The sequence below is a fragment of the Uloborus diversus genome, chromosome 1, assembly GCF_026930045.1.
Source record: "Uloborus diversus isolate 005 chromosome 1, Udiv.v.3.1, whole genome shotgun sequence".
Classification (NCBI taxonomy): Eukaryota; Metazoa; Arthropoda; class Arachnida; order Araneae; family Uloboridae; genus Uloborus; species Uloborus diversus.
In genome coordinates, this window is record NC_072731.1 from 65,426,193 (window position 1) to 65,451,305 (window position 25,113).

Sequence of the window (25,113 nt, forward strand, 5' to 3'; positions counted from 1 at the left end):
GTTTTTCCAACATTGCACGACCTTTGCATAAGCTGACGGAGAGCAAGCAAAAGTTTGAATGGTCCAAAGAATGCGAAGATGCATTTCTACGACTGAAGGAGGCTTTAACATCAACGCCTATCCTCGCCTATCCTCAGCCTGAAAAATCCTTCATCCTGGACACTGATGCGAGCAACGAGGGAATTGGAGCTGTTTTATCCCAAGAAATTGACGGAAATGAACATGTCATCGCTTACTGGAGCAAATGCTTATCAAAGTCGGAGCGAAATTACTGCGTCACCAGAAAGGAGTTACTGGCCATAGTGAAAGCTGTAGAACACTTCCATCATTACCTCTACGGCCGAAAATTTCTGCTTCGGACAGATCATGCCTCGTTAACTTGGCTTTTGAACTTCAAGAATCCAGAAGGCCAGATAGCCAGATGGATACAGCGGCTCCAGGAATATGACATGGAGATCAAGCATCGAAAAGGGTTATCTCACGGTAATGCTGACGCTTTATCAAGGAGACCCTGTCCTGAGAACTGCCACTATTGTTCCCGAATCGAGAAACAGTATGGAACGACTAGCCCTACCGCCTATCAGGTGACAGTGACTCCAACATCATCAGAACCTGATCCATGGAGTGATGACCAAGTTCGAAAAGATCAACTTGAAGACCCCGACATAAAACCAATTTTAGAGTTCATGGAAAGTGACAGTCGACGCCCTAGCTGGCAGGACGTTTCCATCTTCAGTCCTGCAACAAAAAGATACTGGGCTTTATGGAACTCACTCCATTTACGGAACGGCGTGCTACACCGGAAATGGGAATCTGACGACGGCAAGACATCTAGGTGGCAGTTACTACTTCCTCGATCCAGGATTTCAGATGTTCTGAAAGAAATACATAGTAGTGCGACTGGAGGACATTTTGGTGTCTTGAAAACTCTCAATAAAGTTCGGGAGCGCTTCTTCTGGAGCAAGGCGAAGGATGACGTGGAGAAGTGGTGCCATTCTTGTGACGCCTGTGCTGCTCGTAAAGGACCGAAGAAGAGAAGCAGAGGGAAGCTACATCTGTACAACGTTGGAGCTCCTTTCGAACGAATTGGGATCGACATCCTGGGTCCTCTACCAAGAACTGCTGATGGGAACAAATACATTCTTGTTTCCATCGACTACTTCACCAAATGGCCGGAAGCATATCCCATTCCAGATCAAGAGGCTACCACCGTAGCAGAGACTCTAGTCCAACACTGGATCTCGAGATATGGAACACCTTTGCAGATTCATTCCGATCAAGGGAGGAATTTCATCTCTGCTGTGTTTAAGGGCCTATGTCAAATTCTCGGAATTGAGAAAACTAGGACAACACCACTACACCCACAATCGGACGGCATGGTGGAGAGATTTAACCGCACAATCCTGAATAATCTCTCACTTATGGTCTCCAGAAATCAACAGGATTGGGACAAGAAGCTTCCTTTGTTCCTGCTGGCCTACCGCAGTGCTGTCCACGAGACTACCGGATTTGCCCCATCTCAGATGCTCTTCGGACGAGAGCTTCGGCTACCTTGTGATCTCGTCTTCGGCCGTCCCCCGGATGCGCCTTCATCGCCTGAGGAGTACATCCAGGATCTCCAGGCCCGGTTGGAAGACGTTCATAACTTCGCACGAGAGCGAATCAACATCGCGGCGGAGAAGATGAAGACCAGATACGACACAAGGTCTACTGGACATGAATTCAACGAAGGCGACAAGGTTTGGTTATGGAATCCCATCCGACGGAAAGGTCTGTCACCCAAATTGCAGTCGCATTGGGATGGACCCTACAAAGTCGTTAACCGACTAAATGACGTCGTAGTGAGGATCCAAAAATCACCTAATGCAAAACCTAGGGTTGTACATTATGATCGGTTAGCCCCATACTATGGCCATAGTTCATGAGTATTACGTAAGCAACCATGGTTGATAACATAAAAGTTGTAGATAATTTTTGCTTTTAATGTTTAGTAATATTTCTTGTTATTATTGTGTTTTCTGTATCTGTTAGTTATTAATTAATGTGTATATTTGTAAACTTGTGATAGAAGTTTGGCACCCTTTCTGGGGATTGTACTGCCCGGGACGTGCAGTCCTTAGGAAGGGGGCAATGTTACAAATTCTGTAAATAGTATTTATTGTAGTAACGTAACCTGTAAATAGTTTCCCGTAATGAATATACAACCCCTTTTCATTCGGCTAAAGTATACGACCCCTATTCTCTTTCTTTTCATTGATAACGGTCAACGCATTTCGAGAAGCGTGTGGAATATTTGAGAAAATTCTTTTCGGTGTATTTAAGCCGTTAGCGATGGATAAACAGTTGAGTTTCGATTCAGATTTCGAACGGAGAGCTTTTTGCTCTGTTTATAGCGAGGCATTTCGCTGTGTTGTTTTCGTATTTGAAAGTAAATACGTGTGTAAACGTTGAGTTTACGGTGTTGTGTGATAATTGCTTAATTGCTGATGAATAATTTAGCAGTTGTTGAAGATCTTTCCTGTACATAGTGTAAATAAATTTCCTGTGTTTTTATCAAGAACTGTGTCTTCATTTCAAGAAAGTGGAAGTCGCACCGAATCCGTTACAGTATAAACTGATTGTAGCAAAATATAAATAATAAACCTTTTCATCATTTTTAACACTTATAATGACCTTATACTAATATTTATATTACGGAGAGGATATGGAAAGTGTTCACATGTGCCCCTACTTGTGCTCACAAGTGCCCCGCAACCTCCCTAAGAACTAATGTTTTAAAATAAAGGATTCTTAATTTAATTTTAAAATTTAAACATTATCATAAATTTACTTGAATGTTCATATAATGGTTTGCAATAATCACGTTTAGGTCATTAGTTTGTTAAAAAAGGTTTTCACTTGAAGAAGACAGCAATAAAATTACATACAACACCTGCTGAAACAAAAAGTTGTCACCACAGAAGCATAAACTGGCTCATTGCTCCAAACATTTGGCCAAGAAGTAGGACTTGTAAAACACACCATGTTCACATGTGCCCCCTTTTCCCCTAGATGTGTATGTGTGTTTATATGTTTTATATGTTCCCTCCACAGTTTACGTCGGATCTCGACCAAATTTATCAGAGAGGAACTTGGGCACTCGAAAAGGAACTTAGGGGTGGGAAAGAGATTTCATACGCCAAAAAAAAAAAAAAAAAATACCAGAGAGGAACTTGGGCACTGGAAAAGGAACTTAGGGGTGGGGAGGGGATTTCATACGCCAAAAAAAAAAAAAAAAAAAAAAAAAAAAAAAAAAAAAAAAAAAAAAAAAAAAAAAAAAATGAACTGTTCAAATTTCAATTTTAGGGCCCAGCTTTTCCTACTCGAAATAATTATCTGATTCTCTTGACTTTGACCTCATTCAAAAGCCCACGAAAAATACCCCTCAAGTTTATTTACTTCCTTCGAATTATAAAAAAAGAATGCTGTGAAAACACTGGAAAATGAGTTATAAACATTTTTAAGACCGATGGAAACATCCGTATCAAATTGGAATTTATTGCTTGCTAATGAGATCAGTTAAAATTAATGTGATTGAAATCATTTTTGATCTGCGCCATTTTTTTTCACGACTCTGAAAAAATAAAATTCTTGAGGTAAAAATTTCCCCTTGTACATATTTTTTGCTGCACTCCCCCCCTTTTTTCCTTTGTATTGCCAGCAGAAGATAATCAAGGATCTTAGTTGCATTTATAGAGGGTTGCGTTTAATTTATTTAGGATTTAAAGCTTTACCGTTAACAAAATTTAGGAAACATTATTTCGATGGGAAATTTTATTTTATTTTTTTCTATTAATTAAGCCAAATTGTTGAACACGCGTCACTTGACATAACTTTTATTTTTGAGGTAGACCATGCAAAGCCGAGAAACGCAGCTAGTAGATAAATGAATCAAGTAATTTACTGCCCTTAAAATTAAAGTTAGTTTCTAGTTAAATTCCAAACTGGGTTTTGCATCAGTGGCGCCGACTCCATGGGGCTTGAGGGGGCCCGGGCCCCCTCAATAGTTTGTTTTGGGGGGCAGAGCCCCCTCAATAATTTAAGAACATTATTTGTCATATTGTGGTTTCTAAAATCACAAAATTATGTTGGTATTTTTTACTTTTCTTGTTTGAAGATAGTTACATTGTAAAATACATTCAGTAATGAATTAAAACAAATAACTATTGCTGTAGTAAGCAGGTTAATTGAAAACGAGTGGTGTGAATAAGGATAGTGTTACGGTGCTGAGAGCACTCATAGAATTTGTCCCAGTGCGCAAACCTTCGGATGAAGTCTGTCGTCGGCGGCTATCTCATCTAAATAAGTGTTGCTGATCTGGAAAAAATATATCAGGGTTTGATTTGTACATTTAATGGAAGGCGTGATAGTTTTCTTCAATTATTAGAGTTAATGAAGTTATCTGTTTATCAACTTTTTTAACTCTATTAAAGCATTAATTTTGAGACATTATTTTTATTTAATGAACTCTGAGCCTTATTCAAAGCAAGCTTAAATTAGTTATTTCACTTTTAGTAATCAAAGTGCGACATCAATCTTTTATGCTTTATTCTTTTAATGATAGTTTAGATTTATTTAAATATCATTTCAATCTTTTCAGAGCTATATATTCACTGCTAATAGACTAAAAGTATAATTATTACTGTAAATTAAATTAGCTTTTCACAAAAATACCATTTTTTCTTTTTTTTTTCAAAGCCAAAAAATGTGTCGTCTTGTCGATTTTCTCAGAGTGTCGATTTACCGAGAGTCGAGTTTTTGGGGTTCTAATGTTGATCATGTGACTCTAAAATGCTTAAAAAACTTTAAAACTCACTATTTTTTATCTCAAATTTAGAAAATGTCAACTGGCAAGGCCCCCGTTATGGTACCCTCTCCCCAATAGTTGTTTTGAATCGGTGCCACTGGGAGTGCCTTTCCATGCAACTCAAGTGCACTACCTTGTATAGTGCCGTAGCCTAGCTATGGTACTGCACGTCTCCCCACAAAATGGAACTGTAAAATTATCCCTCACTTAAGGCAAGTGACATGATCTAATTGAAGCAGAAAATTTGTGTACCAATTTTTAGATTGTTTTACTTTGAAAACGCCCTGTCACATATGTTTGTTTGTATAAATTATACACACCAGAAAATATGTAAGTTGGCATTTTCAAGGCACAAAAATCTGAATTTTTTCGGGGGGGGGGGGGGGGGGGGGCTCCGTGCTTTAACATACTCCCTAAACCCCAGTGACATCCGGCCCTCCCAATAATTTTTCCAAGTCGGCGCCCCTGTTTTGCATATCCAAATAATGGTACACACTAAAAACTATCTTTCTTAACATTAAAGTAGCGCATCTTGCTGCACTAAAACATGTATTAATATTTTCAGAAGACTTTTAAATCACGTAATTTGCTGCCCCTCAAATTAAACTAAATTTCTAGTTGAATTCCAAACTATGTTTTGCATATTCAAGCATTGGTACAAACTCTAAATTATTATTTTTTTATCATTAAAGCTGTGTATCTTATGGCACTGAAACAGATATTAAAACTTAAAAAAAAATTAAACAGTTTTCAATTTCAAAATTTGCCGAGAACCAGGCCTGCTTGCACCTCATGGTGCCTACAGCAACACACCAGACCGCTAGTCAGATCAAGTGAGAGAGAGAGAGATTGATGTCACACCTCTCATTGGTTTTGTGTGCGACCAATCCTCTGACGCTATGAAATCACAGAGAGCTTCTACAACTTGTGCCTTGATGGTAGATGATGTTTCATATGTTTCTCCATGACCAACTTGACACCCCAAGACATTAAAGGGAGGCTTTTCTTCCCAGAGACTAATCAACTTTTCATGCAAGGAAAGTTCGAAATCCGCCACTTAGCACTGAAACTAGGAAAACACTTGGAGAAATGATAGTAGTTACTTTCTCATTTTTTCTATTTTTAGAAATATATTGGCTGTGCTGTGCAGAATTACTTTTAAATTTAATAAATGTTTTAACCCAATATTTTTTTGCTAACCCTGTTTTTTATGGTATCAGGCCTCGAAAATTATATTGCCCGACATACCCAGGGCATGTAAAAATTTTCATTTGGCATGAGTCTATTACTCTTACGTGCCCAGCTGGCTGGGCATGTAGTTATTACAATTTTTAATTAAGTATAGATGATTTTAATGACAATTTATTACCATATATACTCGCGTATAAGTCGAACCCCATACTTTTAGGAGGAAAATCGGGAAAAAATCGGAAATCCACATTTGAATCAAGCTCTTACTTTCTGAAAAAATCGGGTACGTTTTGCCGCTAATTTTGAATGTAAAAGTTATAGAAAAGAAGAAAAGGAAATGTAATAAACATTTTTGTGTTAAGAAACTTCCGATTATTTTTCATTTGCACAAAAAGTGTTCACTTATGCGATGGAAATTTTTGTAAAGGGTTCGATTTCGCTGTTACGATTTTTGTTACTTTTTGATTTTAATTTGAATAAATATCTATTAAATTCTATGCTGTAGCCATATTATATTGTTTTTAAAAAGATGAGCATAAGTTTGTAACCATTGGGAAAAATTCACAAATACGGCAATTCCTGCACTTTTCATTTAGTCGGCCTTTTACTGCAATTATTTATTCTTTATTTCCCTGTCAGACCATGTAATATTATAGCAGAATGTGTAAGTATTTACTTCTATAGTTTATAGAAAATTGGGAAAATGTTCACGTTTTCTAGTGGTTTTTTTCTAAGAATTGTTTGGGAAAATTTTCTGAAGTTAAGCCTCGCCCAACCTCCTAACCCTGTCAACCCCCTAACTTTTAATCACATTTTTTGTACTAAATTTCTTGACTTATATGTGAGTATATAGAGTATGTATTTTTTATTTACACTTTTTAAAAATGTTTTTCATTGAAATCATTCTTGATTTAGATATAAAGCTGTTAAATAAATGTTTTGTCTGATTAATGCTATATGGCAAATTCAAATATTTTTATTATTATACAATTAAAAAAATTGGGCATGTAAAATTTTATTCGGGCATGTATTTTTTAGACAAACATATCTGCAGGGCATGTAAAATTTTTCTAGCTCTGATGGTATCCATATGCAAATAGATATTTCCCTATTCTTTTTTAATGTATGCAAAGGGAAAACAATCCTCTCACAAGTACTGGTGCCAAAAATTTAACGGCAGTGAATTAAGATCACCAATTTCTCGAATATCAAAATCTTCCCGCTTCTGTGAATAGCAGAATTTTATACTAGCGATTACACGAGCAGTTATATGTCAGATCCAATAATTCATAATGCAGATATAGAAGAAAGTTTTGTGATGGCCTCAACATACTATTTTTTTTTCCTTTCAGAAATCTCCTCTTTATATCTTCAGTGAATCATATGGTGGAAAAATGGCTGTGGATTTCGCTTTAGCTCTGTCAAAGGTACAATTGCTTTATTTATATTTAAATGATTAAGTGTAAAAAGAAGTATGCCCATCTGGGTGGTTCAAAAATACATGTAAAAAAAAAAGTTTCTCCTAGATAACAGGAAACCACTCAATATTTTTAGACTTGTGGATAGCAATGTACTGGAAGAATTTTAGCTTTCTATTTCAACTGAAAGACGGTGCTCAACCCTCTCCACCAAACTTCATAAGTATGGGGAGGGCGGTTGAAAAAATACATTGAACTGAAAAAACGATGTTACATATTATAATATACACTAGTAATATGCATATACATTGTAATAAAATGATTATTTACAAAAAAAAAAAAAAAAAAAAAATAGCTAGGGAAATTAAATGTTTCTAAATTTGTGGCATTTTTTATGCTATGGCTAATGTTTAATTAAGGGGTCTTGAGCACCCTCTTAAAATTTGAATAAGAAGCTAAAACTTTTACAGCATAATACTATTAGTAATTCTAAACAAAAAAAAAGGTGTCCTGGATTCTAGCTAAAAAAAATTTCTTTTGAACCTCCCTAATGCCCATATGCATACAGTACATACAGGGTGTTCTATTTTAACTTGCAAGATCTCTATTTTTGCAACCGTTAGTCCTAAATGCATACTTTCAATTGCAAAAATGTTCAAAAGCAGATGCGGAGTTACGGTACTGAAAATTTGAAACAAAAATCAAAATGAGTCGAAAAATACAAAATTAAACTTTTTACACGGGCATTAGGTCCCCTAAATTATATTTAGAGAATATGTCTCCATTGAAAACTATTACTGACACAAAAAACTTGACATTTGTTAGACCAAAACTCAAGGAGTTATTCCAGTTCAAAGTTTTAAGGGACCATACAGAGGATGAGATTGGATCTTATCGACCTTTCAGAAAAATAATAGCTTGTCAAAGTTTGAAAAAAAATTAAGGTATTTTTTTCATTGCTATTCAAAAATAAATGCAACTGTTATGCCACAATACGCAAAAACACACTGCGAAACCTCTAGCTATTTGAAAAACCACACTCTATGCACACATAATTTTAAACACCTATTAACCACTATATTTCCCCCCAAAAGGTATTATTGATGGCGAGTGTCAAGTGGTGTAAGTCCCAAAGTGCTATATTTCATATCTTGGTGAAGAAGTGTGGTACTAATGTCAAACATTTTGTGTTGGAATTATTTTTCAGTGAAGATTATTTCCCAAAATATAAGTTAGGGGACCTGGTGCCTGTATAAAAAGTTAAATTTAGTATTTTTTATCTTATTTTTATTTTTACTTCAAACTTTCAATATCTTAACTCCGCATCTGATTTTGAACATTTTTTCAACTGGAAGTATGCATCTAAGACTAACGGTTGTGAAAATAGAGGTTTTTGCAGGTTAAAACAGAACACCCTGTGTGCAGAGTGTATACTTGTAACAAAAATTGTACTTGTATACAAATGGCACATGGGCTTATACAGAGGGGGACAAGGGGCAGCAGCTGCCTCAACTTCTAAAATAAAAATTACTTGAGATAAAACCAGAAAAAAAAAACACACTTTCAAAAATTAATTAACTGACAGATGCTTCAATTTCTAAATTTATCAAGGCTCTATCAAGGCTATCTCAATCTTATCAAGTTCGGCTCTAATAGCTTTGTAACAACTTGAAGTTTTGTTCATTTTAGAAGTTTTAATGGGTGAAACAGTACTTTGAATTGTTAGCTTAATGTTATTATATGTATTTTGAATTCAAAACGGTTCATATAATCTTATGAAATTATATTAGTTAAGCATTAAAAAAAAAGTTTTTGAGAACAATTTTTGGTTTCCTGAGTATGAATAATACAAACATGTTTGTTATTGGAAATGAATGCTTCATCTAAAATCTGTACTTGTATTAATTACTTAATTAATTTTGTAGCAAGAGTTAGATTATATGTTTATGCTTGCTTTACAGGCTGTCAAGTCCAAGAATATTACTTGCAATTTAAAAGGTGTGGCTTTAGGGGATTCATGGATCTCACCTCTGGACTCTGTATCAACTTGGGGTCCATATTTGTACACAATGGTATTACTTTTTAAAACATGAAATATTATTGTACGAAATGTATAAATGACAATGTGTAATTCTTTCTTGAATTTCAGTCCTTACTGGATCTTACTGATTTAAGAAGTGTTAAAGCTGGAGCGTATGAAATTAAAAAGTCATTGAGCTCTGGAAATTTCAAACAGGCCACTGATCAGTTTTCAAAATTACAAGATCTTATAAAGAATGTAAGTATTCAAATATAATCAATGTATATAAATATAAGTTGCATTTTAAAAATCTAGTGTAATTTGCTGATGTTCTTGCTATTAATTTCTCACAATTTTTGTGGTACTTTTCCGTTAAAGGTCCGTACATCACTCAAGGATTTTGTATATTTTTGGCGATTTCAATTTATCTATCGCTATTGTAAACTAAAAATTTTGTAGTTGATGACATTCAACAACTAATATCTGATTTCCAGGATTGCTATATACTTGTAGGTATCGCTAATCACTTTAAGCAATTTTTCTATTGTTGTCAAGCAAAAAGTAAAAAAGTCGCCAAACCGAGTAAGGTACTTATTTTACAACTCCATATGCTAATACAAAAATGAGTTACTGGAATAGCAAGGTACTTCCCTGGAGAAGAAATTTTCCTGATTTTTTAAAGCTATTTTTCATTGAAATCTCCCATGCCTGATTCACTTTTTGCAGTTTGAGATACAAATATGTTTCTTTTTTCAGAATAAAAAATGATTATCATAGTTTTATACATTGAGAAAATAAAGCCACTCAATTTAGTTCCCAGTCTTAAATCACACTGTGAACTTTTGTGTCATCTTTTTTTCTCTAAGGTACTAAATAATTTAATTGACTGCTCTGATATTGTTAATTCGATTCAACTTGCTGTCCAAAATATGACTCTAAGGAGGCATTCATGTTTTAAAAATATTTTTACCAGATTTAACTATGTTGATTATTTTTGTCTTTTTAAATTTTACAAACTTTTTAACATTTATTGTCACGATTTAGATATTTTCAACATGTCAATTTACAATTTTAAGTCCAGATGTTTTAGTATTTTCCGTGTATAATTTATTTTAATTGCTATTTTAATGTTATTTACCACTGTAATTGGATTTTCTGTGTAGTGTGCAATACTTTTCATCTAATAAAAAAAAAAAAAAACAGAAAATGTACAGTTGGACCTCCATATATTGAAGTATCAAATTGCCAGAAAAAAAAAGTTGATACATAGAAATTTCGTGATATTGAAACGATCTTAGTTTATCATAAAAATCTCCTAAAACATTAAAATTAAAGCTAATTTTGTGTGAAACCAAATTTTTAATTTATACGAGCATCAGATTAAATGAAAGCTAATAATTGAAAAATTAAATGTGAAACATTTACTGAGCACTGCATAGTTTATAAAAAACCAACTGTAATGCTGTTTCATGTTTTTGAATGAAAGTTTTCTGTAAGTTTCAGCTCTTTTATTGCGGTTTTCCAATTTCTCATAATAGCAGACACTCTGCTTGCGGAATTTTTTCCAAGGTAAACAAGATAAAAGTAAAAAATCAATCTACTTAACTTGAATGATTTCTAAGTTTGATTTGTGGAAGTTCGATATATGGAGGTTCGACTGTATTTGTGTGTATATGTGGTGTGTATGTATGTTCCTTATACAAATCCAATTTTCGTCGAATCTCCACCAAATTTGGCAGGGAAATACTTGGGCACCCAAGAAGGAAGGGTTTTTGTCCATATGTTCCTTCCAAAAAAGTACCAAGTTGTTTGAATTTTAAATTTGGGGCCCGAAAATGGCAATAAATGGCTCTTTCCACCCAAAATAATTGTCCAATCAGTTTGATTTTAGCACCATTCAAAAATTTGCGAAAAATACCACCGGAGTACATTTACTTCATTCAAATTTCAAAAAAAAAACAAAAAAAAAACAAGGCTGTAAAATCACCAGAAGAACAGTTATAAAGCATTTTTAATCCTCATGGAACAGCATTTTCATATCAGAAAATTATCGTTTGCGTGATCTCATTCTATATTAGCGTGAGTAAGACCACTCAGAAGGTTGTCACTTTTTTTTTCTCTACTGTGACTAAATGAAACATTGTTTTTGTTTTGAGGTAAAAATTTTTCCTTTATATTATTATTTGGCAATTTATCTTTTTTCTTTTTTTTGTACTGCCAGCAGAAGATAATCAAGAATTTTAGTTGTAATTTATTTAGGGTTGCGGTTAATTTCTTTGGGAATTTTTGATTTACCGTTTTCTTTCTTTAAGAATCATCATTTTGACAGGAAATTTTACAGTATTTTATTTCCTATTATTAAAGTGAAATTGCTGATCATGCTTCATTTGACATAACTTTTTTTTCGAGGTAGACCGTGCAAAGCTGGTCAAAGTTGCTAGTAAATAAGTAAATAAAAAAATTTATAATAAAATTTTAATTGTTCTAAAAGTTGGGTTTAAATCTTTTTATAACTATTGAATTCTATTAAGTTTTAAATGATAACCTGCTTGAAACTGGCCTTAAAGGAAAATATCAGGATTTCACCAACTCATTACTTAAACTGTTAGTCCCCTTTTTCATCTTCATTTCCAAAGTCAATGCTTCAGTAAAATCTACATGACATTTAAAAAATAATATTTGCTTTCGAATGCTGTTAAAAGTTACTATTTCTTGTCATAGTTCAATGGTTTATTTTAAAAACTGAATTATCTTTATGAGAGATTTTAAATAAGATCTTATCTATCTATCTTTATTATGTGTGAAATGATTGTGTCCACTGTGTTTAATTTTCGAGAATGCTAGAGTCATCATTCTAGATTCTTAGGGACCTCAATCAACAGTCTCTGTAAAAAACTTCATCATTATAGGGACAACTAGCAATTTAAATCCTTGATAACAGGCACTAAATAATATGAACTGTCCCTCTAAAATCCCCATCAAAATAAAGATTGTAGTTTTTAAAGTGAGGAAAATAATCCTCATTAGAATACATGGGCATCCAGAGAGGGTCAAGGCATTGCTGGTGCTCTTCTTCCTATTTATTTCACTTAAAGTTTAAAAAAAAAAAATATATATATATATATATATAAAATTTATTCAATGATTGTTGCTTCAATTTCTCAACCTATTGATGAGCTTGACTCTAGTAAAATTGTGTGCTTGCTTTTGAAAATGCAAATCTCTTCTTTGAGTACTTATTGAAAAGAAAAAGTTATTGGTGATTAGTTGAACTACTGTCACTATCCCGCTATGAAGGCATTTCAAGGTAATACAGCACAAAACACTCTTCTTTCCCTAAAATGTGTTCTTTCTTTTGCAATCAAAAGTTTTTTTTTTTTTTTTTTTTTTTTTTTTACCTTAATGACATACTCTCCATACACTGTAAAAGAGTTTGAATTTAGAAAACTGCCTTCCCCAGACCTGCTATTTGAGAATCTTTCAGGGAGAGGGGCGAAGGATATATTTATGCATTTTAAAGGGAACTAGTGGTACATGTACGACCTTGCCCATATTAGAAACCTTGCAGTAAAAAAGGTCATTTGGTTCCCATGTATATTTACAAATACAGTCAATTCGCAATAACTCGAATGTAAAAGGACCGACGAAAAACTTTGACTTATCGGAAGTTCGACTAACCCCTAGTTTCGATTTTTGACATTTTAGTATTAAAAATCATCGAATATTTTAATTTATATGAACATATAACAGATATAATTACAGAAATTAAAAGTTTTCAAGCCTAATATGCACAGTTTAATCAAAAATACTGAGAGAAAAACTCAAAAGCATCATTTTAATTTCGATATTGCTGGAACCACTTGAATAGATCTGATTCTACTTCAGGAAAGGTGCATATTGTCATTCATTTCAAATTCATATTCATGGATTCTACCGCTTTAGAAGTTTCTATTTTTTTTTAACATCATTGACAGAGTATTGGCTTAGACATCTTTAATAGTAAAGAAAACTCACTCTGTCTCTCAGGAACTTATCAGCAAATGATCAAACTAAAGAATGAAGGGAGACTTAGGTCAGCCTTTGAATCATAGGCGGATTTAGGCCAAAAATTTTGGGGGTGCAACAGTACTAACAGGGATCTGGGAGGGGGAATTTTTAGGACAACAGGTCGGTGGTGAAACCAGAAAATAATTTTAGGGTGGGGCGCACTTTTAACTCTTGAAAACGCGATGTAAACCATTTTATTTGAGACTCGGCAATTCTTAACATTTGAAACTGTAGAAAAAGTCTGGAAAAGATTTAAGTCGGTATTGTTGGAAACAAGGAGGATCCAGCTTCTGGTTTGGAAGGGTCCCCCCCCCAAAAAAAAAAAATTGCAATAGTAGTTTTGAAAACGCAGTTTTAGAGTTCTTTATGTTGTTATGGTGAAGAAAGGTACGAGCGGCTTAAAGGCCATTTTTAGAAAATTGAAGTCCTGTAAATGTGATTATAGTCAATATTTATAGGTTGGGGAAATGAGAATCTGGATCTGTCCTCAATCGTTTTTTTGAAAAACAGATAGAAATATGTAACCAGGGTGATAAATTGGTTATAAAAATGATCATATTTACTAAATGGTAGATTGGATATAAAAGATCATTTTTTGATATTAATGATGAATTAAATATCTTAAAGCGTTGTGTAAGGAAAAATGCAATAAACCCATATTAACGTATAGTGGAAAATTATCAATCAAAAGTGTACTTCAAATAGTTGGGATTCTTATTCCCAAATAAAAACTCAATTAACAATAAATTCATAAAAAAAAACAATTCAATTTTGTGAAAACTTACCATCCTTTTTTTTATTTTACTTTGATATCATATTGTTATAAAATACTAAACTAAATCATCAATAACAAAAAAACATAAGAACCAATATTAGATATATATATATATATATATATTTGTAAATTGATTTATGCATAGATGAGATGTGAATTTGGATATTTCATTATGTAATTAATGAATATGTTGAATAGCAACGGAATGCGACGATTCCTCTGCTCTATGATAAATTGGTAACGGCTATTTCTTTTGTTTTTTGAAGGAAACGGTGATGAACTGCCTTTATACTATAGAGGTATCTTTGAAAAATCACTGGCTTGACAAAACGTTTATTAGTCCTTCGGTGTTCACGACAGGATTAAAAATATACAGTTCACTGCCTATGGAGATTTAGTGGTCAATACAATCCTTGGAATGTTGATGGATTTTCAAGTTGCGGTTATTCTGGAATCCGTTAAATTTTGATGAATAAGTTTTTTGTAATTATTCTGTAATCCTTTGCAAATACTGATGACTTTGCTGCTCATGGGCTTATGGATGCACTTTCAAAGGAGTATTAAAACTTGATGGATTTTCAAATGTTGATGATAAAAAACTGATGCATTTTGCAACTCCATGGCTTATAGATGCACTTCCAAAGGGGTATTAAAACTTGATGGATTTTCGATGATAAGAAGAAATTCAATCTTGATAAAAATGCTCTTGATTAATATAATTAATTTTCCATTTAAAAAAAGAGATAGTTCATATCATACTCAGGATGATTATGGATTTAGAAGAAACTTATATCGTTTTTTTCCACGAGGCTGGAACAGCACAATACGTACACGCACCCGCGCCATGCTGATTCTACATGAGTACTGCACTGAACTTTTTTTTAGATAAATCAAAATCACAAAAACGAAATGGCACACCGACGCTACAGTCTCAATATCCAATCACATTGCTGCATTTCAAAAGTGACAGCATATGACTCCACCTTTATTTTTTCAAATTTAGGTGAGCAATTTTGGCTCGTGTTGGTGCTGCCCTCTGTACAAGATAACAATATTGTAAAATTCCAAAAATAAAAATGTTAAAGTCTGATTCTTTAACACAGGGCCGATCCTTACAGGTGTGCGCCGCACAAGCGTGGCCAAAACAAGGGGCGGCCGCATCATATAGTTCTTATAATCAAGCAAAATTCCTCAAGAATTTCTCACAAGATAATTTATAATAAGTAGAATAAATATGCTGATTTTTAAATGTTCAATTGTCAAAGTATGTGTCGATTTCCCGACAGCATAGCATAGTTTAAGAAAAATAAAGTGTTAGGGAAGATTGTGTTGATTTATTGTCCATTAATGTCTACTCTTAACAACATGCTTCATTTGGTTGCAAATTTTGTGACAGAACCGGTAATCAGGCATGGATACAGGGGAGGGGAAAGGCCCCCTTCTGAAGCATGAAATGGTGCCGTCTAAAAGGAGCACCGAGGGCGACCACTAATGTTTCCCCCCCAAGCTTTTATAGGCCTAAACAATGAAGACATATTTTATTTAAATTATTTTTAAAAAAAAAGCTATACTGATTAGATACTCTCGCAAGCATTTGAATGTAACAAACTCTGTGTTTAACAATCGAGGTGCGTTTAGAGAAAATGGAAAATTGCGATTCCCATGAGAGTAATATATATGAATGACGAACAAAAATGTTGTACTTTTCCCCCTTTATGACAATTTTTCTGATTAAAATCTTGAATGAACTGCTCGGTTTCAGATCAGGTAGGAGGACAGGGCCTTTGCCCCGGGAAGCAAATTCAAATGTAGCTCCAAAACGAAGATCCAAAAGGATGCCATGACCTCGTTGAAAAAACTAAAGAAGGCTTAAAATTGTGTTTCTAGGACTTTATATAAAATTGCTTTGGCATTTTTCGAAATTTTTGCGGTGGAGGACTCCAAAATCCATTCGCAAACATTACTACCAAAGACAGTCTCAATTAACATCTTTAGAGAAGCCCCTAATTCCATCCCCTCTCACTTAAGGTATTGAAAAACAAACTAAAATTGCGTTTTTCAAACATCAGTTTCAAGAACTTTTGGGGAAAGGCCCCGGATCCTCCTTTTCTCCAATGCAATCACTATACCTGAAAATTTCGTTTTTAGAGGGTTCTGTGGAGCTACAGCTTCCTGCCTAAACTAGCCTGAAATTGACTTCAGTTTCAAAAACACAGTTCGTGAGGGCACACTGAACCCCTGCCCGCTCTTCGTAGCAATGGTTATCAAACAATGCTAAAAATCCGATTTTGGGACTTATTTTTTTTAAGAATTCAGAAAGAGAACTGCCAGGCTTAAGTAACTTTTTACGGTGCTAGGGCATATCCATCAATTGTCGAGGTGAGGTGGACAAAAGTCTATAGTTATATTTTTCAGATATTAATGTTGAAAAATATCCGAACCGTAGAAGCTTCCCAGTTTTGTTAACGTCACCAAAGATAATATAAAATTGCGATTTTAGAAATATCCGCTTAAGAACTCCAAAACCCTTCCTTCCCAAAAATAGCCTATAATGGATTTCAGTTCCGAAAAATATTTTGGTTCGGAATATTTTCACATTTCCCCTATTGTTTTCAAATCTAGCCAAAAACAGGTTTTTGAAAAAAGAGTGCTGAGAAATTACCGGAGGATAGCCACCAGATCCCCTACCGTCACCAAAGACGGCCTAAATTTGCGTTTTAAACTTATATTTCAAAATCTTTCGATGGGAGGACGATTGAATCTCCCTCCCTCTTGCAACGTCAACAAAAATAACCCAAAATTGCGGGTTTAAAATTTCAGTTTCGGAGATTTTTTGGGAAGAACGCCGATCCTTCCTAAGCTATGGTCTTAAAAAACAGCTTCAAATTGATTTCAATTTCGAAAGAATTTTAGGAAAGAACTGCAACATTACTTTCACCTAAAGTCTCAAGAAAGTTCATAAAATTGCGATATTTGACGTCAATTTCGAAAATTTCTCCATGCACCTTGAATACACTTGACTCTTTTGTAATTGCAACCAAACACAACTAAAGATTAACTAAAAATATTTTTCATACACCAATTTCGACAATTTTCTTGGAGCAATCCTCCTCCCCTGAACCCTTGACACCTCCCCCCACACTTTCCCTTCCTCCGTCCCTTCTCTGATGTCATCGAAGAAAGACTATAAAATGCGTTTTTACGACTAATAAATTTTGGTATCTATTACTTTTTTCAAAGATATAAATTGTATCTAAGAAGTTTTTCATTATAAAAAATTTCTTCTTTTAAGATCATTCTTCTGTTCCCCCCCTCCCCTTTTTAAATTCGAACTTGACATAGAAATTTAAAGAAAGATTTATATAGACGTTAAAGATTAGTCAAAATATGCAAATTACACTTGAGGGGCGGCACATAAGGTCTTTGCACACGGGCGGCCGACACCCTAGGATCGGCCCTGTATGTAACCCCCCCCCCCCACACACCACATCTTTAATTTTTCATAATTGAAGTTCCAAAAATGCGATGGTGGACAATTTTTGATGCTGTTACCTGAAGGGGGTTCTGGAGCTCTCCGCTCTCCCCTGGAAAATTTTCGAAATTGAGGTCCTAAAAATGAAGTTTTTATGCAATACCCCATGGAGAGGAAGGAAAGGAAGAGGATTTCAAAGGTGTTACTCTCCCCAAAAAAATCTTCCCCTTAAATATTACGAAATTGTAGTTTTGAAAACCAAAATAATGCCAATAATTTTTGTTGATATTTAGAGAAAGGGGGTCGGAGGTCCTTGTTCCGAATATTTTCCAAAATTAAAATTTTAAACAGATGAGTGAGTGTAAGACCATATTTGGTAGCATCAGGGACACTGCAGTTTTTCAAAACTGAAGCTCCAAAAATGCAGTTTTAAACAAATTTCGATATTTTTAGGTGATTGGAGGATCTTTGTTGGAAATTTTGTGAAATTGAAGCTCCGAAAACAAAATTTGAGAATCTCCATAATAACTTTGGCTGGGAAGAGGGCTTCTGAGAAGAAAACTTTTGAAGTCTTGCTCATTTTTAGATGAAATAGAAAAAATTAAAAAAAAGGGGGGAGGATATGAAAAAAATAAGAGGATTGTGCGAGGAGACACACAATTCGCCGCCAATAATCTGAAGCTGTAGAAAAATTTCAATGTCAAAATTTCTTTTTGAAAAAAATTCAAATTTTTCCCCAACATTATGTATTTTTTTTTCTTCTTAAAATAACTGCGTTTTCCCAAAATACGTTCACTTCTTCTCTTCAATGACAAAGAAATTTTCTAAAAAACATCAACGGAACACTGTGTGGGGAGGAGGGCACTGGTATTGTGCACACCCCTGAATGGACCACTGCAACAAGAAGTCCGGGAGGAGTCGTCCAAAAATGTACCTTAAAAATAGTTTTCAGTTAATTTCGGAGTAGATTTTATTGATAAAGTTAACAATAGTCATGTTTTTTTTTTTTTGACTTTATTGGCCATGGTTGTTTCAAAACAGAAGAATTTGTATTGATATACCAATAAATACCCAATAACAGAGCATACAATTATTCTATAACACAATACTGAACATAAATAGTTTGAGAAATTTCTTTATTTGCATGAAATTATTTATTATGTTTTTTTTTTCAAATGGATAAAATTACTTGAACTCTGAATATGAGAGTACAATCATATATTTCTCGCACTGACGACGTTTGGTCATACACTGGTATTGTTTCAAGTAAATTTACTAGCATTGCAGCAATGGAAAAAAAAAAAATCCCCAACTGCAATTCTGGGTGAAATATACTAAATTTTATTTTTTTCAAAACCCAACCAAAAATGTTGGGTGCGGCGCATCCTCTGACACTCCTGTAAATCCGCCTATGCTTTGAATAAGGGTACAACTTGACAGCTTAAAAGCAAATTTGTAGTCCAGCAACATGTCAAAGTGTAAACAGTAGAGTACAACAAAGAAAAACAAGTCAACTCATTTCCATGCATATAACTCCTTTATCGCACATTGGCTCAACAGGTGCTCATCTTTCTTTAGAGGTCTATTGTGCAGGAATTTCGAGTGAAAGGGAATTTATTTTTCTCTCATAGTCACTTGTTTACTTCTTTTTTCCGTTTTTTCGAAATAAATTTGGAGTCATCTTTGAAAAAACTTCACGTTAAAGGAAGTTAACTTCGAGATATTGAGAAAAATTAGCATGGAATTAAAGGCAAAGCGATCGAAACCTGATAAAAACTTAGAGTTATAGTAATATTTGAGTTTTCGGACTTCGAGTTATCGCGAGTTGGCTGTAATTTCTACTATCTGTCCAGCAATATTGTTTTTCCTGATCTCTACATATTTTTGGCAGATTTAAAAATTTTCCTTTTACGACTACTATTAGAGTCCTCTAATACATCGAGAACTGTATTTTTGCGAGAAAAATGCAGAAGAAAGGAGAAACGTAGTTGCCTGTACTCATTTACTCTTGTCATTGAATTTGGCCCATCATTTTTTTGGCTTCACATTTTTTTCACCATCTCTAAGTTGTTGTCAAATGCTCATCCCTTTATGATGGCACTTCCATCTCATGACTTCTGTGATTTTACTACCAATGTAAATTGAAATTTTACTTTCATTGGGCCAAAAGTAATACAACTTTAAGATTTGTGATTGTCAAAAACGTTTATTTTGTTTATTGAATTGAAATGCGTTAGAACTGTTCAGTTATGCAAAAATTATGTATTTGATATTAATACATTCAATCAATAAATAAAACAGTCAACTATAAACTGAATAAATTCTAATTGAAAGACAAAGTAAACATTTTTTCCTGAAATGAACTTAAATCAAAAATGATTTTATTATTTGAAAAGAAATATTTTTCATTATTAAATAGAATCAGTAGTAATAAACTAATGCCACAGGATTAAAGAATTTTTAGTTTTGTGTGTAATTCAATTAAACTTCATTAAAAGTATAAAAGTAAGACAGAAGGAAAAAAAAACAAAATTTTGGTGCTTAGAGAAACCAGTAGAAATCTTGCAAAATTTTTAAAACAGAAAATAATTTTCTTCCCTTGTTTAAAAAGCAACATGATACATTTATTCTTCTAGAGTACTTACCAGTTGTCTCTTTATTTAGTGCACTAATTCTGTTGATTGGTACAATATTTTAAAAACTGAAGGCCCTGAGCCGAAAAAGTCTGTGAATAAATTGTCAAGGAATCATAGATTATGTAAGTTATTTTTATTATTTTGGTACTTTTTAACTTTTCTTCTGGTGCTTTAAACCTTCAAAAAATTTGATTCTAAAGTTTAAAAGTATTAAATTTTTAGATCTGTTGTAATTTTTTTTTTTTTTTCATTCTTGAAATAGTAAAAGCTGTAAAAATAATTTACTGAATGGTTACTTCATTGTGATGGATATTTTCTTAATTGGATTATGTTTTTAGGAGAATCATCAATTCATATCTTCAGAATGTAAATAAACTTAAAGTTTGGGAGTTCGAAGAACCAAATGGAAGAAAGACTAACATGAAGTCAAACAGAGCGGCATAGCTATATAATGTAGGTGCACAACGCACACCCGTATGCCATGCATGGATACATTTGTTTCTGTGCAGATACATATGCTGTAGATATGTGCACTGCCAAAAAATCTTAAATTTATATTAATATTAAATATTGGTTATCATCAAAATATGTAGATAAATTAATGAAAAAAGTTCATTTCTTGCATTCATGAATACATAATTGAAAGCAAAAGGCATTAAGGCATTGTCTTACTAAAAATTGTATCTACCTAATGTATATTGCTTTTCATACCTTCAGATAGCTTTGAGTTGAGTGCCCAGATAATGTATATTTTTGTCTTACTATGCAAAGCAGTAAAAAGATCAATTTGTGAATTGCTGGCTCTTTTTTTTTTTCGTTTCTAATCTGGGTCGCAGACTGCTGAAAAGAATTCTGCTGATGGATTGACAAATATATGTATTCAAAGCATAGTTACTGCTTTTGAAAAAATTTTTTCATTATAAAATTAACTAAATCTTCATAGTCTGTTAGGGAGTAATTTAGAAGAGAACAAAATAATGATAGCAAGAAAGAGATGGAGAATTTTTTTTTTGTGATATGTTTTTCTTTTAATTTTAAATGCTGTAAAATTTCATTCTGTGAAATATTCCTTCTGTGTTTTAAAAATAAGTTTTTTTTTTCATGCTCACTCATTTATTTTGCAGATAAATTGTTTTCAAGGCAAGTAGAACCATTTCATGGCGATGCTTTAACTGACTTAATGAATGGAAAAATTCGCCAGAAACTGCATGACATACCACCGAACGTTACTTGGGGAGGTAATCAATCTAGTTAATATATTTCTTTTACACAGTTAATTATTGCCCTTTCCAGGAAAGCATTCGATAGTTTAATAATGCAAATACGTAGCAAGATGAAAATCAAATAAGTAGCAAGCACAAGAGCATTGTAAAACATCAGTGACATGCGGTCCGAAATATATTTTTATTCCTCATTTGTATACTCATAATTGACAGGAAGTATGAATTATAACTTTTTTCTTATCTTGACTTTCACTGAAAATAAGTTAAAAAACCATTTATTAGTGGGTCAAATGGCCATTTTCTGTGAAACTGTATCCCCAGGCAAGGAAAGTGAAATCCACACTGCATCCCATGCATGGCAAGAAATGAATAGGTGTTGCCATGACAACTCTGACACTATACCTCCTATCCAATGATAAGAGACCACTTATGGCGCTTCTTCCGATTCAAAACCAAGCAAGCTGTTCCCCGCATGGGGAATGCAGGGTTGCCAGATTGGCTTTTTTTTAAAGCCAAATTCGAGAAATTTGGTCTTTTTTGAAATCTTTAGCTGGTTTGAAAAAAACTTGTTTGCCTTCTTAGCTTTTTTTAGATTTCGAATAATTTTTAATAATCTTTTGGACAAAATATGAAGTTTTTGGACTGAGATTTTTTTTAAAATTCTTAATAACTTTTTAAACAAATTATTTGGTCTTTTTTAACTGTGCTTCAGCTTGCTGTTGTCATTTTGATGACTAATGTTTTTGTCTTCATGATGGTAATAGGCGATGGTTTTTGGCCGATGGAGCATATATCATTCCAAGATGGTTGATGACTGTTTTCTATCGCAGAATGCTTATCTTTGATCGTAATATGCAAATACTTTAGAAGGGTTTCCCACCCCATAAGCATTGGCACAGGCCCACTATCTGAATGAGAATAAAGGCTTTTAAAGCACTACACCGGCGCCTCTAAAAATTTCAATGTCAGAGTCAGTGCCATATAAAACCTCATCCCCACCCCCTTCCGCTGTTCACTCATCTTTTAACTATTACTGTGAAAAATATATCCTAAAACAACTGACCCAACGCGTTTTTCGATTTTGTAACGGAATATTTTGCTGCTTATGAACGAAGAATGGAATTCATTAATAAATGAATTAAATTAAATGCAGCATTTGCTTTTAAAAACTCTAAACTTGGTGGTATTTTAGTATAGTATTTTATAACGCTGCATATTTTCGACCCCAGTTTCAGTCATTACTTGATTTCTTAATGTGTTGCTAATATGGATTTCTAATGTGTTTTTGTGTTTAAAATTTTTTGTAGTACTAATTTATGTATTGCTGCTAATAAGTTTCATATCTTAGTAGCTATGGATAGAATAAAATGGAAACAAAAGTGATGTATGTATATTTTTCTTCAATAGAACAGTCTTCAGATGTTTTTGCAGCTTTAGCAGAAGATTTTATGAAGCCAGTGGTCGAATCAGGTAAATTTCTAATGTTTGTTGTTGAATGCTAAATGTAACCTTCCCTGCATGCCTGATACATGCATTAATTTGGTTTAGGGGAAAACAAAAGAGAGGTTTTGTGGTTACCTCCTAAAAATATTGACCATGCTTAAATGCACCCTTTTAATAACAATGTTACTTTATTATTAATAATAAGCAAATTTAAAAATTGATTCATTAATTTTATTTATAATTTTTACATGCATACACAAACGTATGCACTTATATAGCCTTGTGTGTATTTTCCTCGCTAGCATGTAATGTGCTTCAATCATTTCCTTTTTACAAAATATCATGAGTTATAATTTTAAATTATCTGATCACACTTTATTTAACTGTCATATTGTGCATTCTGTATTAATTAAAATTAAATATACTGCTCCCGTGTTTCTCAATCCTTTTTCTTTGTATTGAAATAAAAAATTTCATAATATTTGTAAAATAAAAACATCAAGTGTAAAAGAATGAAGTTTCGGCTGTGCAAGGTCTCAAAAATCAACTTTAACCTGCCGGAATGTTTTCTATAAGCAAAATACTCACACCAAGAAGTAAAAAGCTATGTATGGTATTCTACCCTAGCGTTAATTTTTCTGAGAAGTGGAATCAGGGCCGGATTTAGGGGAGGGCAGGCGGGGCTACCGCCCCGGAGACTCCGTAACAAAGGCCCCCCCCCTCCCCCCCAAATAAATTTTTTACAAAATATCCTAACTTTCTTGTGTCGATCGGATATATACATATACATCAAAGTATCAGATATTTTCGAGAATATGATGATCTTTTCGAACCCTGATTAGGGGGCCTCCGCTCCTTCGTTGCCCCGGGGCCTCCACACTTCCAAATCTGGCCCTGAGTGGAACCCTTTTTAATCTTCACCTTTTTCAAGGAACCCCCAGGTTTTTTTTTCAATACAGGGAAATGCCATTGAAAGGAATACCTAAACAACAGAATACCGTTTCAACGAAATCCAGTCTCAGTCTTGATTTAGATACCATTAAGGGTCCGTCCATTAATCATGTGATGTTTTTTTTTGGCATTTTTTAACCCCCTTCCCCATTGGTAATACATGGTGAGGGTGAAGACACCCCGCCCCATTTTTGCACGTGTATTTTTAGTACCCACGAAAAATCTTATTATTCTTTTTAAATATTTATAAAATACACGTATAAGTATCATCTAATGATGGAAAACTACAATAATAACAGCAAAGAGTATACTAATGAAAGGTATGCAAAAAAATATTAAAGTAGAGTATCCTCAGACCACAGATTACCAAGACTTTCTTCCATACCAACAACTGGATAAGCATATTCAGTTGTAGTTGTAGGCACAGTACTTAATTCTTCGAGATCCTTGGTGCTGCCGAGTGGTTCGATGAAACTCTCGAACCAACTTCAACTATTAACTTCAAAGATTAGCACTATGCTTTAAAAAATATCTTTGAACAATTTGTCTCCAACCGGTTTCATCGAACCACTCGGCAGCACCAATTTTGCGCACCATGCACAGAATCATGGCGAATTAAAATCGCACACTACAAGCCGCCTTTCGGTTGAGTGTTGCGCGTTTGTCGAAAAAATAAATACACATGTTATATTGCTACAACTCTTCCTCCCCCATGTGATGTTTCGTGATTTTTTCTGGACCCCTCCCCCCTCTTTGGAGCCTCATGTGATTAATGGAAGGCCCCTTACGTTGGTTGAATTCCATTACTATGAAATTTTTTTACAACAAACAAAATCTGAGGTCTCTTGAAGCTCATTGTAACGTGATTTCACTATGGTATATTTTGAATGAACTATTCTGAAAATGGTTTATTTGCAATGAAAATGAATATTATTTCGAAGGCTATTTATTGTTCAGAAAGTTACTGCAGTCCTTGGCTGGAATTGACTGAGCTGGCGGTATTGTGTTCCAAAATTAACTTCAAAGATTAGCACTATGCTTTAAAAAATATCTTTGAACAATTTGTCTCCAACCAAGTTTTGAAATTTAAA

General features: G+C 33.8%; 1 protein-coding gene across 1 annotated transcript in view; it reads left to right on the forward strand.

The window, feature by feature from the left end:
* The window catches only part of LOC129234625 (retinoid-inducible serine carboxypeptidase-like), a 59,772-nt gene that overhangs the window by 25,987 nt on the left and 8,672 nt on the right, over positions 1-25,113 (forward strand). Inside the window, exons 5-10 of the mRNA XM_054868658.1 lie at positions 7,390-7,464; positions 9,417-9,527; positions 9,605-9,733; positions 20,434-20,527; positions 21,530-21,643; positions 23,036-23,098. Of these exons, the coding sequence (XP_054724633.1) occupies positions 7,390-7,464; positions 9,417-9,527; positions 9,605-9,733; positions 20,434-20,527; positions 21,530-21,643; positions 23,036-23,098 (586 nt within the window). The remainder of the gene's footprint in view (positions 1-7,389; positions 7,465-9,416; positions 9,528-9,604; positions 9,734-20,433; positions 20,528-21,529; positions 21,644-23,035; positions 23,099-25,113) is intronic.